This window comes from Neophocaena asiaeorientalis, unplaced genomic scaffold (genome assembly GCF_003031525.2).
Source record: "Neophocaena asiaeorientalis asiaeorientalis breed wild unplaced genomic scaffold, Neophocaena_asiaeorientalis_V1.1 scaffold77, whole genome shotgun sequence".
Classification (NCBI taxonomy): domain Eukaryota; kingdom Metazoa; phylum Chordata; class Mammalia; order Artiodactyla; family Phocoenidae; genus Neophocaena; species Neophocaena asiaeorientalis.
The window spans coordinates 4,839,409-4,857,086 of NW_020174645.1; the positions used below are offsets into that span (position 1 = coordinate 4,839,409).

At 44.5% G+C, this 17,678-nt stretch overlaps 1 protein-coding gene across 1 annotated transcript in view; it reads right to left on the reverse strand.

The window, feature by feature from the left end:
* DNAH10 (dynein axonemal heavy chain 10) overlaps nt 1–17,678 on the reverse strand; it is a 148,662-nt gene that overhangs the window by 68,546 nt on the left and 62,438 nt on the right. The window contains exons 27-34 of the mRNA XM_024758684.1: nt 16,218–16,340; nt 13,983–14,216; nt 12,242–12,465; nt 6,476–6,745; nt 6,146–6,329; nt 4,344–4,478; nt 3,025–3,177; nt 605–793 (exon numbers count right to left, since the gene is read on the reverse strand). Of these exons, the coding sequence (XP_024614452.1) occupies nt 605–793; nt 3,025–3,177; nt 4,344–4,478; nt 6,146–6,329; nt 6,476–6,745; nt 12,242–12,465; nt 13,983–14,216; nt 16,218–16,340 (1,512 nt within the window). The remainder of the gene's footprint in view (nt 1–604; nt 794–3,024; nt 3,178–4,343; nt 4,479–6,145; nt 6,330–6,475; nt 6,746–12,241; nt 12,466–13,982; nt 14,217–16,217; nt 16,341–17,678) is intronic.

The window sequence follows — 17,678 nt, forward strand, 5'->3', positions numbered from 1 at the left end:
ACATATTTATTTATTTATTTGGCTGCACCGGGTCTTAGTTGCAGCATGCAGGATCTTATTTTTTAGGTGCTGCATGTGGGATCCAGTTGCCCGACCGGGGGTCAAACCCAGGCCCCCTGCATTGGGAGCGCGAAGTCTTAACCACTGGACCACCAGGGAAGCCCCAGTTTCCTGGTTTTGATGTTATCACTGCGGGAAGCTGGATGAGCGGTACCTGGAACTCTCTGGACTACCGCTGCCATCTCTTGTGAGTCAAATGATTCCAAAATAAAAGTTATAATTTTAAAAAGAGAGAAAGGGAGGACTTCCCTGGTGGTCCAGTGGTTAAGACTCCACACTTCCACTGCAGGGGGCACCAGGTTCAGTCCCTGGTGGGGGAACTAAGATTCTGCATGCAGCACAATGTGGCCAAATAAATTAACTTCATTTAAAAAAATGATGCACTCCCAGCTTTAAAAAAGAGAAAGAGACAGAGAGACAGAGAAAAGGGAGAGAGAGAAAGCAAAACAATCTGAAAAGCCACACGGAAGGAAAATGTCCCAGGGCCCCCATCTGCGAGCAGACCCAGGCGGGTGCAGAGACGCCTGGCGGTAAGGGACCTCACCTTGGCCCAGAAGAAGCCCTCGGAGAACAGCATGATCTCACAGATCTGCTGCAGGTCAGGCACAATCACCACCACGGGCCGGAACAGGGCCTTCACTGACTCGGGCAGTTCCGTGCGGCCGGCGTAGCCGGGGTTCATGGTGATGAAGATGCCCATTCTCGAGTCCAGGGAGATCTCCTGCCCTTCAAACTAGGGGACGAGAGGAAAGGAAGGAAGGATTATGCTGCTGGCCAGTCTACCATGGGGCAAGGAGGCCTGGGGAGCCACATGGCTCTTCCTTTCATGGGTACAAGACAGACACCACCATCTGTCTCTTGCCCTTTCCCAGTGATAAATGCAGAGTCCTCGTGCTTACGGCCTCAATGTTCTGGGGTGCCAGCCTCAGCCGACCCCCAAACTCTGATGTGAATCAAGGGTCTGTCCACTTGAGAAGTAGCTGATGTTGGGGAAGTGTGCAGCCGGGGGTTGATTCGAGGCACTGTGTGACCTCCAACAGGTCACTTACCCTCTCTGAGTCTCTGTTTCCTTCTCTGCAAGGTTGTGGCAGTTAAACGAGACAACATATTCAAGAGCACCCAGCCCACTGCTTTGCACAAAGTGGACCTTCATTCATGTTAGCTGTCACTTCTCTCCCCATTCCCACCTTCATGCTGGTCTGGCTGCCTGGGTGTCACCTGGACCCTTCCGACAGAATCCTACCTCAGCATCATTCATGAAACCAGCCTGTGTCCTCCAGGGGCCCCATGGACCAACAAAATGCAGAAATCTCTATATTTTGAGTCTCTTTAGCCTACAGTTGAATTTCAACTGTCTTAACTTTCCTCTCTACTAAGATTTTACTGTTTTATTTCTTTTCATGGTCCGCCAGAGAGACAGACGACAGATGTTTTATTTTTATAAGGCACAGCCTCCTCAGTGACAAGAGCGCAGCCCAGCCTGAGAGCTGATGCTCCCCAGAGATGGAGGCTGCTGTCTTGTCTCTCAAGTCTGCACTGAGACTACACTCACCCACGCCTCAGTATCTCATGTGAGTCCCAGATCAACCTCTGGAGACAAGACACAGTCCTGCTCTTAAAAACACAGGCTTCTAGGGACTTCCCTGGTGGTCCAGTGGCTATCCTGCTCTTAAAAACACAGGCTTCTAGGGACTTCCCTGGTGGTCCAGTGGCTAAGAGTCCACACTTCCACTGCAGGGGGCGTGGGTTCTGTCCCCGGTCAGGGAACTAAGATCCCGCATCCTGCATGCCACACAGCACGGCCAAAAACACAAAACAAAACAAAACAGCTTCTAGAAACCCAAACACATTGCAGGCTCAATGTGTCTCCCATGGGAGTAGTAAGCTCAGCCCTAAAATGTTTCAGAAGAACTAATTAGTAGAAATCCATCCAGAATCCTCAAATGTTTAACAGTACCCAGTTTACATAATCTCTTGACCATGAGCCCTGAGGTCCAGGGAGAAAGCAGGTGGGGTGCAGGGCCGCAGAGGTGCCCACAATGGAATCCTCACCAACCCATGCTGAATTTGGGTCCTGAATTTCCCAATGAGGCTCTGTGGGGCCTTTGAGGATGTACAGGAGTTTTCAGGTGAAGGAGAAAAAAGGACAATTCCAAGCAGACAGGGATGCATATGGTGTCCCAGGGCGTGGAATGTCTGTGGAGCAAGTGGCATAAAGTGACAAGTGTTCAGGGCACGCAGGGGCAAGGACAGCGGCCGGAGGAGCAGTAGAGCAAGTTGGGATCACAGTGTAGGGAAACGGTCCAGCCATTCTGGTCCCTGTTGTCAGAGAACTCACTCTGGGCTACCTAAACTACGTAAGATCCTGTTTCTCCAAATTCTCAACCAGTTTAATCTGATGTAACTTCATACAGACAGCCCAAACTTGAGTCTACAAATGTGTTGTTGGACGGGGAGAGATTAGTAAATTCTCAACGATTTTTTAAGTTTGCCTTTTCACTTTGATAACAACCTTAATCATCTTCCTCGTTACAATGCCGTAATTTTACCAAGTGCGAAGGCAAACCTTCTTGTTCACCGTGGTAATTTCTACTGAAGATGTTTTGATTGGATGGAACGTTGATTTTTCTTCTTTAAGTCATTTTTTCTCAAATTTGGGAAGAATATCTTTTGACCTTGAAAGGGGGTCTTACACATCACTTATTTGAGAATCCTGCCCTACCCGTCTATAACTATGAATCCCATGTCTGGAATTATTTTCAAGTTCTTAGACTATTACAGTCCTTAATTAGCAAAGATGTTGATAATTGGGGGAAACCCAATTATCTCCATTTGAAAGCAGAAGTTGGGCAAATCTTCATCTCGGGGGAACCTGGTCTGGATAGACTACTGTCCACCACCTGGTGCTTCAGCACGTTCCCAGCCTGGGGACACGATCCGGGCTGGCTTCACACTTATCCTCACCTGGAACCTGGTCAACTGATGGATCAGAGCGTTTCGGATCGTCTGGATCTGGGACGAGATGACTGAGAGCACGGAGGCATCGATGCGATTAAACTCGTCAAAACAGCCCCAAGCCCCACACTGAGCAATGCCCGAGAAAATCTTCCCGACGGCCTGGGATGAAAGAAGTGTCAGGACAAGGGCAATTTTCATCTTGAAAACTGCAAGCAATCCATGTATGGATACCATTTTCTAAATTAAAAGCGAACGACAATCAGAACCTACTGTAGAGCACAGGGAACTCTACTCAGTGTTCTGTAGTGACCGAAATGGGAAAGAAATCCAAAAAAGAGGGGATATATGTATATGTATAGCTGATTCACTTTGCTGTACAGCAGAAACTAACACAACATTGTAAAGCAACTCTACTCCAATAAAAATTTTAAAAATAAAAAAAGCAAATGACGCTCATCAGATTGGCAGAGAAGAGCCACCCCAGTAGTGGGTCTTCCTGGCAAGACTTCCAAGGCCTCTCGTGGGCCAGCTACCACCCATAGGATTTCACAAATAAAGGATTTTTTAAAAAAATTTGTGTTGGACTATAGTTGATTTACAATGTTGTGTTAGTTTCTGCTGTATAGCACAGTGAATCAGTTATACATATACATACATACACTCTTTTTTAGATTCTTTTCCCATATAGGCCATTACCGAGTATCGAGTAGAGTTCCCTGTGCTATACAGTAGGTCCTTACCAGTTATCTAGTTTATATAGAGTAGTGTATATATGTCCATCCCAATCTCCCAATTTATCCCTCCTCCCCTTTCCCCCGGTAACTGTAAGTTTGTTTTCTACATCTGTGACTCTATTTCTGTTTTGTAATTAAGTTCAAGGATTTCACAAATTAAGGATTTTAACGTAAAAACCCAGATTTCTGGCTTCTCTTGAGATGTTGGAAAATCTAACAAGAGTGGGTCCACTTTTCCAAGTGGCAACAATTTACCTAAGCTCAATAGCGGCTCCCCCCTTTAGATGGAGCTTTGCTTTCCAGTTGGCCACAGTCCCCACCACTCTCTATCGTCTGTCTGCTGCTTTATTCATTTACACTATCTAGCTGACTCCAGTGGGCATTTAGTTTGGGACTCTTGCCCTACATGCTGCTAACAAAGAGATACAGCCAAGTTCCTAGACTGTGATGGTGAAACGTTTCCTACTATGTTCCTCCAGCTGTCACCATGTCATCTCATGGAAGCGTATGGAGTAAAATGCCTTCCCACGCTGTCCCCCTTTTAGCTCTCCGCCTAAGAAGACCGTACCAGAAGTGATGCCAGGGCCTTACTTTGTAATCCATGCCTTCGCCGCAGTTGGTTACAACACAGAGCAAGCCCAAGGCTTTGGCCAGGTCCTTGGTGGTCTCAGTTTTGCCAGTACCTGCTGGGCCAGCAGGGGCCCCACCCAGATACATGGACAGCGCCTGTTAGAAGCCAAATGCAAAACATACGTTGTCTGATTCACGGAAAGAAACAGGTGTCAATTCCCAGTTTGTGACAGTCTGTGCAGGAGTATATAAATGGCAATGGACCGGTTCACACTCACCTTTTCTGACAGTCACCATTTTTTTTTAAGTCTTTACTGAATTTGTTACAATATTGCTTCTGTTTTATGTTTTGGTTTTTTGGCCCTGAGGCATGTGGGATCTCAGCTCCCCAACCAGGGATCGAGCCTGCACCCCCTGCATTGGAAGGTGAAGTCTTAACCACTGGACCGCCAGGGAAGTCACATGACAGTCACCATGTTTAACATTTCTTTTCTGTCTTTCTCCGTTGACCTCCACTGACCACCGCCCACCCGGCCCCCCATTATATAGGAACCAGGGACTCTGCAATATGCTGGACTCTGTACCCACCCTGAGCACAGTGCCTATAGCAGTTCCCAGAGCTAAGGCTCATGGAAACATGGACATCTGTGAAGGGAAGGATTAATTGTGCCCAAAGAAAGGTTTGGCCCTTTGTCTCTAGATCCTAGGAGCTGACCCCTAAGCCCTCAGAATGCCCTGCCTGAGAAGGGTGTCCTTGTTTATCTGGGGACCTTGGGCCACGCTGGACAGTCTAACAATGTGATTTATGGTGGGAGCCTTGGGCCACATGGTATCATCAGGTCAACTTCCGCAGGGTCTGGAGACTAAGGGCAATCATTCAGGGGGTCAGTCATGTCTGCATGACAAGCCCCCAGTTAAAGAGCTGGCCACCAAGGCTCGGTGGGCTTCCGTGGGTGGCAGGACTTCACACGTGCGGCCACACAGAGCTGCCAGAGGAAATGATGCTGTCTGGACAGCTGCATCAGAGAGGAAACTGAAGGCTGGAAGCTCCTGGACCCTGTCCTATGCCTTCCCCCATTGTTGATTTTGATCTGTATCCATTTGCTGCGAAAACCATAACCAGGACCATAATGGCTTTACTGAATTCTGTCATTCCTTTTAGCAAACTATTGAACCAGAGGGTGGTTTTAGGGGCCGCCTGAACTTGCAACAGCCCAATCCCAAAAGGTGGCACATAGGTCATATTCCAAATGGAAACTCTTTTATATAGATTTTGAAAGTGTAACATCCCTTACTCTCAGCATTAACTTCCTAGGGCTGCCGTAACAAAGTACCACAAACTGGCTGGCTTAAAACAACAGAAATGTATTCTTTCACAGTTCTGGAGGCTAAAAGTCTGAAATCAAGGTGTGGGTAGGGCCACACTCCTTCCGAAGGCTCCAGGGGAGGATCCTTCCTGGCCTCTTCCAGCTTCTGGTGGCCCCAGGTGTCCCTGGCTTGTGGCCGCATCCCTCCCGTCTCTGCCTCCCTCTTCACATCACTTTCTCTGTGTCTCTGTGTTCTCTTCTCTTCTTACAAGACATCAGTCACTGGTATTAGGGCCCTAGTCCAGGATGTTCTCACCCCAATCCTTAACTAATTCGATCTGCCAAGACCCTAATTCTAAATAAGGTCACATCCAAGCTTCCGAGCAGACCTGAATTTGGGGCAGGGTAGGGGACACTGGTCAACCCAGTACACCATCACAATTAACATAGTCACCCTTAGAGAAAAACACATAACCCCAGGTGAACGATCACCAAGAGACCCAGGCTGCCAATCACCTGAGTGAGAGTCAGGTAAATCCGGTCCGTAAGGGGCGTGATAACCAGCCTCCCGTTCAAACCCATGTACTCGTAGCCGTAGCTGAAGGTCCCCGTGCACTGGCGGATGTTCAGCTCATCTGGTTCTCGGTCCCAGTAAAACCGCAGCTGACTTTCCCATTCGAACTCCTGGGCCTCGAGAATGCTGGAAGGTGAGCAACGGGGGATAAGTGAAGAGAGAAAGAGATGCAGCAGAAGGTGGACAAGGGAGAGGAAGGAGAGATGCTGAGAGAGGCCAGAGGACGACAAAAGACAGGTCTCAAGACGCCAGTGCCCTAGGCAGGTCCCTACCTGCCCCGTATGAAAGAGTCAACTATATCTCGGGCGTGTACGTCGATGATGAGGACGGTGTTGTATTTCTTTCTGTCGTTTCTGCTTAAGGACGTGGTGATCCGAGTGACCAGCTCATCAATCTGCCGGTGCATCTTCTGGCCGTAGTTCTTCATGGCCTGCTTCTCCCCTTGCTGCACTTTGCGGAAGACATCTTCCACTTCCCAGGTCCACCACACCTGGCTGGCGGCCAGCACCACCATCCCTTGGTACAGGAGCATCCAGTCGACCCTAAGGGAAAAGCACACCTTCAACGAGATTCTCCCAGGATTGGGACCAAAAACGGTCCTGTCAAGAATCTAATTCTTTCAAAAGGAAATCCTGCTGTACACTGTTGTAAATTGGTACAGCTACTATGGAGAACAGTATGGAGCTTCCTTTAAAAAACTTAAAATAGAACTACCATATGACCCAGCAATCCCACTCCTAGACATATACCTGGAAAAAACCATAATCCGGAAGGATACATGCACCCCAATGTTCAGTGCTGCACAATTTACAGTAGCCAAGACGTGGAAGCAACCTAGATGTCCATCAACAGAGGAATGGGTAAAGAAGATGTGGTCCATTTATACAATGGAATACTACTCAGCCATAAAAAGAATGAGATAATGCCATTTGCAGCAACGTGGATGGACCTAGAGATTATCATACTAAGCGAAACAAGTCACACAGAGAAAGACAAATACCATATGACAGCACTCATATGTGGAATCTAATTTTTAAAAAGGATACAAATGAACTTATTTACAAAACAGAAGCAGACATAGATATCAAAAACAAACTCATGGTTACCAAATGGGAAACTTGTGGGGGAGTGATAAGTCAGGAGCTTGGGATGGACATACACACACTACTATATGTAAGACAGATAACCAACAAGGACAGGGAACTCTACCCAATATTCTGTGATAACCTGTATGAGACAAGAATCTAAAAAAGAATGAATATATGTATATGTATAACTGAATCACTTTGCTGTACACACTAAAGCTACAATGTTGTGCAGACACAACATTGTAAGTCAACTATGCTCCAATAAAATTAAAATATTAAAAAAAGGATCTATTTCTTTCATACAGATGGCCAACAGGCACATGAAAAGATGCTCAACAATGCTAATTACTAGAGAAATGCAAATCAAAACTGCAATGAGGTACCACCTCACACCGGTCAGAAAGGCTATCATCAAAAAGTCTACAAACATAAACGCTGGAGAGGGTGTGGAACGAAGGGAACCCTCCTGCACTGTTGGTGGGAATGTAAACTGGTGCAGCCACTACAGAGAACAGGATGGAGGCTTCTTCAAAAACTAAAAATAGAGTTACCGTATGATCCAGCAATCCCACTCCTGGGCAGATACCCGGAAAAGACAAAAATTCTAATTCAAAAAGATATATGGGGACTTCCCTGGCGGTCCAGTGGTTAACACTCCACGCTTCCACTGCGGCGGGCGTGGGTTCGATCCCTGGTCAGGGAACTAAGATCCCACAAGCTGCGTGGTGCAGCCAAAACAAAAAGATATATGCACCTCAATGTTTACAGCAGCACTATTTACAACAGCCAGGCCATGGACGCAACCTAATACAATGGAATATTACTCAGTCATAAAACAGAATGAGATAATGCCATTTGCAGCAACATGGATGGACCTAGAGATTATCATACTCAGTGAAGTAAGTCAGACAAAGACAAACATCATATGATATCACTTATATGTGGAATCTAAAAAATAATACAAATGAACTTATTTATGAAACAGAAACAGACTCAGACATAGAAAACAAACTTATGGTTACTAAACAGGAAGGCGGGAAATAAATTAGGAGTATGGGATTAACAGATACGAACCAATATACATAAAATAGATAAGCAACAGGATTTACTGTATAGCACAGGGAATTATATTCAATATCTTGTAGTAACCTATAAAGGAAAAGAATCAGGAATGTATATATGAGTGTGTGTATATAGAATCACTTTGCTGTACACCTGAAACTAACACAATATGGTAAATCAACTATACTTCATTTAAAAAAACATCTATTTCTGTGATCTGGAATAGGGAAGGCAAAGTATGAGCTGCAGGTAAGCAAAGGAGAATAAAACTCTTCTGGTCAGAGAGTAAAACACCAGGCCAACAGAGACATGCACATGAAAAAGTTACAGGTGCATGACTGTGTAAAAGATGCCAGATCACTTTAAAGATGTGTCTTTACAGATGTTTAAAAATTATTTAACATTATGGGCATACTGTAAGAATTTTTTAATTTTTAAAAATTCTGGGCTTCCCTGGTGGCGCAGTGGTTGACAGTCCGCCTGCCGATGCAGGGGATACGGGTTCGTGCCCCGGTACGGGAAGATCCCCCATGCCGCAGAGCGGCTGGGCCCGTGAGCCACGGCCACTGAGCCTGCGCGTCCGGAGCCTGTGCTCCGCAACGGAAGAGGCCGCAGCAGTGAGAGGCCCGCGTACCGCAGAAAAAAAAAAATTCCAACAAAAAAATTAATTATCTCTGACCACACACCCCCGTGGTTCCTTGTTATAGTTTCCTGAGTGTCACTCGGCACTCTTTTCCATTCTCATACAAACCTGTTCAAAGTTCAAGATACACAAATATGGGGAGAAGGGGTTGTGAGGGCTGTTTCTCCAAAATCGGCATCAGGGAACACAGGCTACACCGCACCTTGCTTTTCTCACCTATTGGTTCTAGTGGGCATGCGTCTAGGTCAACGGACATAGGTCTGACCAGGTCCTCGTCAAAGCTGCACGATATTTCAGGGCATCAAAGGATCGCAATTTAAGCAGACGTTTCCGCACTGATGTCTATTCAAGTTGCTTCCAGTTCTTTTGCCAATACAAACAATACCACGGTAAACATCTCTCTACATTGTCTGTCACTGTCTGGAGGCATTTTTGGTCGTCACAACTCGGGGAAAGGGTATTGCTGGCATCTAGTGGGTGCTAGAGACCAGGGATGCTGCTAAACATCCTACAATAAACAGGACGGTCTCCCACAGCAAAGAATTATCCGGCCCCAGATGTCAACGGCACCGATGGCGAGAAACCCTGCTTTACGCACATCCTGAGGAGTCAGAGCGGCTTCTAGTGTTACGGACCAGAATCCCGAGTGCAGGGCGACCAGTACAAAAGCACTTTTTTGATAGTTTATTTTAATAGGAAAAGTCAAATTACTTTAAAACGTTGTAGCGATCCGTCCCCCCACCAGCCATGCATACTGCTGTCCTTCTCACCACACCCTCTCCAGCACTAGGCGTTATATTCTTTTGCATTTTTTGCCAATCTGAAAGGTGAACAAAACAAGATCTCATTCGGCCTTAATCTGCAGATCCTGGATGACCAGTGAAGTCTTTCCTCTTTTCACATGTTTATCAGCCGCTTGGATTTCCCCTACTGACATACTAATTTCCAAAGCTGGTAAGTGCCTTGAAACACATTAGGGCAAACTTTTCTTCTAAATCGTACCTAAAAAAATAATGGACCCAGAGCTATAAGTTCCAATCCAGTAAAAGTGACTGCAAATGACGAGTCATTATCTTGATGATGGACAATTAATGGCAAAATAAATTTTAAAGAATACTTAAAACAATAAAAAGTATTTTGCTTTAATGTCTTGTGTTAAAATTGTGCGGTGCCTCTAAAACCTAAATAGTATGTATAGTTATGTTCCCGACACACAAGAGAGATGTATCAAAGGTGATGGAGGTCCAGACGACGGTACTGAAATGAACAAAGATGGATCTTGCGAAAGGCAACAAACCTGGGAAGTAGGAATTCAGGAGAGGTGGAAACACTATAACCAGAGAAAATCAAGTGGTTCAGGGCAGAGCTAAGATGAACATGGTGGTGTTTGGCAAATCCCAGGGCAGCGGGTGTGCTCTGGGGCTACGTACACCTGGGCCTGCGCTCTCAGTGATGCTGAAACATGTCCGCTCACGTAAATCAATATTACCATCTCAGTGACTCACCCCCTTCATTAGGAGCGACAAGTTCGCTTTAGCAGAGCGCTATTTAGGTGAGGAAAGGGTGGCTCAGACATTTCCCAATTAATCAGGTTGAATTCTCTTAACTCTGTCTTCCACCAACCACACGTCACGCATGGCAACACCCCGGCAAAGTAGGAGTTATGAGGCAAATACAATGAATAAATGCAGATATAAAATTCATGCGATGTGGGAACATTGCAGAGATTTTTAGATATTCCGCGATCTCTACTTCTGAAGGGCAGTGGTTTCTGTCTAGTTCAGTGTTGAAAGAGCATCAAGCACAGTGATTAGCCCAGAGCAGGAATCCAGCAAACACTAGTAAAATGAATGAATACAGCCCATGATGGGTTAAGGCCACCTCGTATCAGCTCATGAGAGGTAACTGACAAATATTCAGGAATTTTGCAATAAACTTCTTACCATTATTCCATTCAGCGTTTTGTTTTGTTTTTTTATTTTGGCCACGGCGCGCAGCTTGCTGGCTCTCAGTTCCCCAACCAGGGACCGAACCCAGGCCCTTGGCAGTGAAAGGGTAGAGTCTTAACCACTGGACCGCCAGGGAATTCCCTCCATTTAGCCTTCTTGAAATCAGATATGTGGGAGTATTTACACCATGGGAATTGGGAAAGGCTCTACAGCAAAGCTTTTTTTTCCCCAGAGAGCTAGTTTACTAATACACCACTGAATGTATGTGTGTGTATATATATATATAGACACCTGATTACATCAAGAGGTAAACCAATTTTTTTAATATGGTGCAGAACCTAAGAAAAAGCAGGATCCTAATCAGACAAATATTATGCTCTGTTCTAATAATTTAAACAGACATTTTCAGGCTGTAAAATCAAAAAGGCAGCAAGCAAAACCAAGAGGACGGTGTTCTCATAAAGACTTTGTGTCTGCACAAAGGCCCTGCCAAATATACAGCTCTCCTGGAAAGTTACCCAAAGATGCTTTACGGGCTTTGAGTTCAGCCCTCTTAGCCACTAGGATCAGGCGTGGTTCAGCTCAGTGCTTGGAAGCTTCTAGGCCACAAAAATCAAAGAATGGTTGAAATTCATCAACTACTTTAGAAACAACTTTACCCATTCACCTACACATAGAATCCACCTGAATGAACACCTGGTTTCTGGTGGGTCACTAGGTTCTCACACCTGAGCTCAGAATCCCCTGGGATATTGTGAAAACCCAGATCCCTGGGCCCCACCCTGAGAATTTCTTTTCTTTTTTCTAATATTTATTCGTTCGTTTGTTTGTTTTGGCTGCACCAAGCCTTAGTTGCAGCACGCGGGATCTTGGCTGCAGCATGTGGACTTCTTGGTTGCAGCATGTGAACTCTTAGTTGCGGCACGCATGTGGGATCTAGTTCCCCAATCAGGGATTGAACCCAGGCCCCCTGCATTGGGAGCATGAAGTCTTACCCACTGGACCAGCAGGGAAGTCCGTTGAGAATTTCTGTTGGGGCAGGTTTGGGATGGGGCCCAGGAATATGCATTTCTAACAGGCTCCCAGGGACCCTGATGCTGCCGGTCCGGGGACCACACTTTGAGACGTGCTATGTGAGGTGATCCTTACAGGACAGATATACATCAGCTGATTTAGCTACGGCAGGAAAAGTAAACCTCATTTGAAATGTCAGTTGATCTACTCCAAACCTTGAAAATTGATCCATTATGACCATAAATATGATAAAGTAACACACAATCATATGTACAATCTTACCTGGTTCTGTCTTCACAGTATCTAAAGATAGCCTCTTTGGTAATTAGCCTATTAGTTCTTCGCATTTCATTCAAAATTGCTGTCATCCAGTCCTCCACGCGCCCCTCGGCCCGGATGATCTTCCGGAACTCCATGACCTCTCCTTCTGCTGAAATCATGGCAGACACCAGTTTTTCTCCACTGTCCCAGTCATTAAACCTCAGCAGTGCTATGTTGTCGTACATCTGCAATACAGTGGAAGAAGCCACCCTGTAATACCTTCCCTGGGTTCTGGAATCAAAGAACAGCCTGCAGTGCCTCATCACACATCAGTGCTGCCAGGATGCCAGCAATAGCATCAGAGACCACACGCTAAATAGATGTCCATTCATTCAATGACTAACGTTCACTGGATACTTTCGCTTATCCTCAACTATGCAAAGGTCGGTGGTAGATTAAACAAAAAGAAAGAAAGAGAAGACAGACTCCCCCCCCCCAACACACACACTTGAGATTTTAGGGTATATGCTGATATGGAGAGGTATCTGGATATACGGACCAGCTGAAATCAGCATTAATCGAAGGAAAAGTATTGCATTAAGTACTTGATCCTTAGTGCTTTATTTATCTGGAATAAAGGAATTGCTCGAAAACACTAGTTCTCCACCACGGATGATTTTGCCCCGTGCCGTCTGGAGACATTTTTGGTCGTCATAGCTGGAGAGGGATGCTCCTGGCATCTTTTGGGTAGAGGTCAGGGATGCTGCTGAACATCCTACAATGCACAGGACAGCCCCCCACTCCCACCCCCGACACACACACATATACACACAGAGAGAGAAAAAAGTTATTTGGCCCAAGATGCCAATACTGCCAAGGCTGAGAAACCTTGCTCTGGGTTGATACTAAATATAGAGCTTTGATTAGTTGACCAAAGATTACTCCTGGCCCAGCTCTGATTCTCCATTACAAGAGACAGTTTTGTCTGCTGTGTTTCCTGCCATTCAATATCGCTCACAGATATACATAAGTTTATGTAAAAGTATGAAAACATGGGTTGGAAGGAATTACATCATAGCCATGATAGTGGCTGCCTCTTGAAAGTGGAGGAAGAACTGTGAACGGGGATGGAATGAAGAGTATGTCAACTTTATCTCTACAAATTTATTTTACAAAATAAGAGACAAAGCAAATATGACTAACTGGTAATAAGAGTGTCAATTCTGGGTGGTAGATAAGGTCCTTTAGCCAACACTGTAAGTCAGGCACTGTTCTAAGTACTTTACAAATATTAACCCATTTAATCTTTATCATTATACATTTTTATAATTGGAGTTATCTGCATTTACAGAGAAGAAAACTGATGCCCAGAGAGGTTAAGTAACTTGCCAAAGGTCACACAGCAAATCCATGTAGAGTCAGGATTTGAACTCAGACACCTGGCTGGATGAGCTATACCACTATCCTGTATTGTCTTTCTGCTTATTATATTAGTCTTTGTGTATTCCTGTATTGCTTTAGTTTCTCCAAAAAATGTTGTTTGGGGGACTGTGGAAAAAGCGCAACAGATAGCAGCTGAGTGCTGGTGTGACTTCAGACTACAGTGGATTTCATCAGATTTACGTTTCAGATAAAAACCCCAGCAGCGGTTCACAGTCTTCAACCCCTGGGTTGAACCGAACTGTGTAGAAGACTTGAATACAGCAAGCTGCAGTTACAGAGCTTACGCCACCTCTCCCCTGGGAGCCCCGGGGGGGCTGACCTTGATCACGTGCTCCTGGACGCAGAGGGGGTCACTGCTGCCCAGGATGCTGAGCAACTCGTCATCAGAAATGAAGAAGAACCTGGGGAAGGCATTCCTCTTGGAATCCAAGTAGTCGTTCAGGCTCTTCTGGCACCTCTCCAGGCCCTCGCTGATGTTCTGCAGCTCTCTGAGGCGGTTCGGGGCCTCACAGCATCTCTTGATCACGGGGTCTTTCAAGGTCTCGCCCATGATCTGGACAAAGTCAAGAGGACAGCTGTCAAGCCAGGGAAGCGGGAGCCCGGCTCCTGTCCCGGGTGGGCATCTGCCAGGGTCCAGGCACAACAGAGCAAACCCGACAAACCAGAACCCCCGCCTTCAGGGAGGCCAAATTGGCAAAAACTGTTAAGTGTTTAAATAAGCACCTTCAGGGACTTCCCTGGTGGCCCAGTGGCTAAAACTCCACTCTCCCGATGCAGGGGGCCCGGGGTTCAATCCCTAGTCAGGGAACTAGATCCCACGTGCCGCAACTAAAATCCCACATGCGGCAACAAACATCCTGCGTGCCACAACTAAGACCCGGCGCAGCTAAATAAATAGATAGATAGATAGATAGATATCTATTTTAAAAATTCAAAATAAATAAGTAAATACTTTCTAACGTACTATATATACATAACTTACTTATTTCCGAGGTTTATTTTTTTTCCATCTTCCCGCTAGAAGGTCAGCTGCCCTGCGTAGAGATCTTTCTGTCTTTTGTTCAGTGTTTCCCCAAGTGCCTACAACAGTGTCTGCACACAGCAGACCCTCCATCAGCATTTGCTGGATGAATAAAGCCAGCAGTTTCACTCTGAGCAATTTGTTTGCACCTGAATATTCCCCACTCTATATAATGGCAAAAACATAATGATAAGAAAGGAAAAGAAAGAAAAGGAACTAGCCTAAATGTCCAACGAGAGGGAATCAGGTCCAAATTTGCTGTGACAATTTAGATGTTTATTTATTGAAATATATGATGAGGATGTTAAATTTTAAAAAGATCATACTGATAAGAATGATCCTATTTCATAGAATAATTACATATTTATTGATATGTTTACGTAGGAATTAACAAACTCTGGAAAGATACATGTTGAACTATTGAAATGTTTATCTTGGGCATGCGATTGTAGCTATTTTTTCCTTTCTTTTTTTTTTGCTTTTTTATAATGTCTAAGTCCTTCTATATAATGAATAGGTATCTGTTGCATAATTTTTTTAAGTTTCAAAAAAAGCTTATGCAGATGGATAAGAAAAAAAATCATAAACTCTAATGGACAAAAGAGATAGAAAACGTGAGCTGGCTGCCCGTAACTGGAGAATACAACAGCATCGCTGAGTAGCAGAGTACCTGGGCTTTGAGGTCAGGTGGGCTGGGTGAAAACCCTCGCCCCACTAATTACTAGCAGCAGTGACCACTGGTACCACCCTTTCTGGAAGGACTTTAAAATGAGCATAGTCTCTCATGGGTAATTTACTTGTAAACAATCTATCGTAAGATACCCTAAATATGGAAAAAACTTTAGACACAAACTGCAAATTATTTATGAAAGCAAAGAATTTCGCTTCAAACAAGATGTCCAGTTACTAGACAATAATCAACTAAATTAATGTCAAGCCACTCACCAGAACATATAAAGGCATTAAAACATTTTCTCAGATAGTTTCATAATATAAACTATGTTCCTTATAATATTAAGAGAAAATTATAAGATACGATTATATAAAATATCTTTATTAGTGTGTTTTTAACCCATATACATACAAAAAAGATAAAAGAAATATATATTAAAGGCGATAGAACTATGGAAGATACATTTTTCCCTGCTTTTCTACATCTTCCCAAGCTTTTTACAGAAGTACTATTTTTTCCTCTTTTTTTTTGCCATGCGTCATGTGGGATCTTGGTTCCCAGACCAGGGATCGAAACCACACTCCCTGAAGTGGAAGCGCGGAGCCCTAGCCACTGGACCACCAGGGTATTCCCACAAGTACTACTTTTATAATAAAAAATAAATATGAAAACCTTCTAGTGCCATAGGCCAGTGGCTTAAGATCAAACAGAAATTTTTACTGAAGAGATTAAGTTCATATACAATGACAGAAAAAATTGAGAAGCTACTAATAGACAAAATACTACACGCAAATATGTAAGTAAAAGTATCTCAAATCACTGTTCTTCTTTCAAGACTAAAATAGAAGCCAGTCACTTGCCCTTTTAAATACTCTATCGATGTTGTCAAACTTCTTTGCTTCATCTGGAAGTTGTGATCTGATATCTCCACCGATAAAGATGCTTTCCAGATACATCCATTTTCTCTGAACCAACATCCAAACCTGTAAATGCACGATGTTATCATCAACACAGGTTCCCAGGTACCTCGAGGTGTGTATGGCAAAACCCCACCTTAACATGGGACAGATTTAAACCAACTCAGGTCAAAAGACTTTCCAGGCAAGAGGGCAGAGTGAGTGCATACACTCCTTTCCAAATATATAGGAATGATAGAGGAAGCATAGCTAAATATTCTAAAATACACAGCTACACTCAAAAGCAAAACTCTCCACCCCAGCCTGGGACAGGGAGGAAGCTTCTAGCTGTGAGCAGGGATTGGAGCCCCGTGACCCAAAGGACAAACGGTGCAGAAGCCCAAGCAAAAACTGATCCAAATACTACATGACCCACAATTCCACTCCTAGGCATAGACCCAGAAGAACTGAAAACGGGGACTCAAAAAGTAGTTGTACACCAACACTTAGAGAAGCACTATTTCATGAACCAAAAGGTGGAAACAACCCAAATGTCCATCCACAGGTGAATGGGATACACAAAATGTGGTCCATCCACACAATGGAATATGATTCAGCCACAAAAAAGAATGAAGCACTGACACACTCTACAACACAGATGAACCTTGAAAATATGATGCTAAGTGAAAGAAGCCAGACACAAAGGCCACATACTATATGACTGCATTTACGTGAAGTACCCACAATAGGTAAATTCACAGAGACAGAAAATAGACTGATGGTTGTCAGAGGCTGGAGGGAGGGGAAGTAGGGAGTAATTGCTGTTTAATGGGCATGGGAATTTCTTTAGAGATGGTGAAAATGTTCTGGAACTAGACAGAGGTGGTGGTTGCACAACACTGTGAATGGACTAAATGCCACTGAACTGTGGACTGTAAAACGGGTAATTGTATGTTCCATAAATTTCATGTCAATTAAAAAATTTTGTCCTAACAAAGAAAAAAAGCAGTACTATATCCAGGCTAACAGATGCCACTAATAAAAAGTAATAGAAAATCGGCACAGCATTGTAAATCAACTACACTTCAATTAAAAAAAATAAATTAGAAGTTTAAAAAAAAGTTTCAGTAATAGACAAAAAACAAATTTAAAAAAGCAAGTGATGGAAGCCCATGCATGACCACACTCCTAGCCAGGGAAGCAGGCCTGGCTTCATCCCACCCCAAGCTCAGGGTGTGGCAAGTATAAGGCACTTGCCTAGGGTCTGAGGAAGAAAACAAGGCAGCCACACAAAACTGGTGAAATGAGCCTGGGTTGCTCACAGAGGTCTGGACACAAAGCAAGAAAGCCCTACACCCCCTAATATAAGAAAAATCAAAGTCACACAGAGAAAAAAACCCTACCATGAAAGAGAGTCACCAAAAA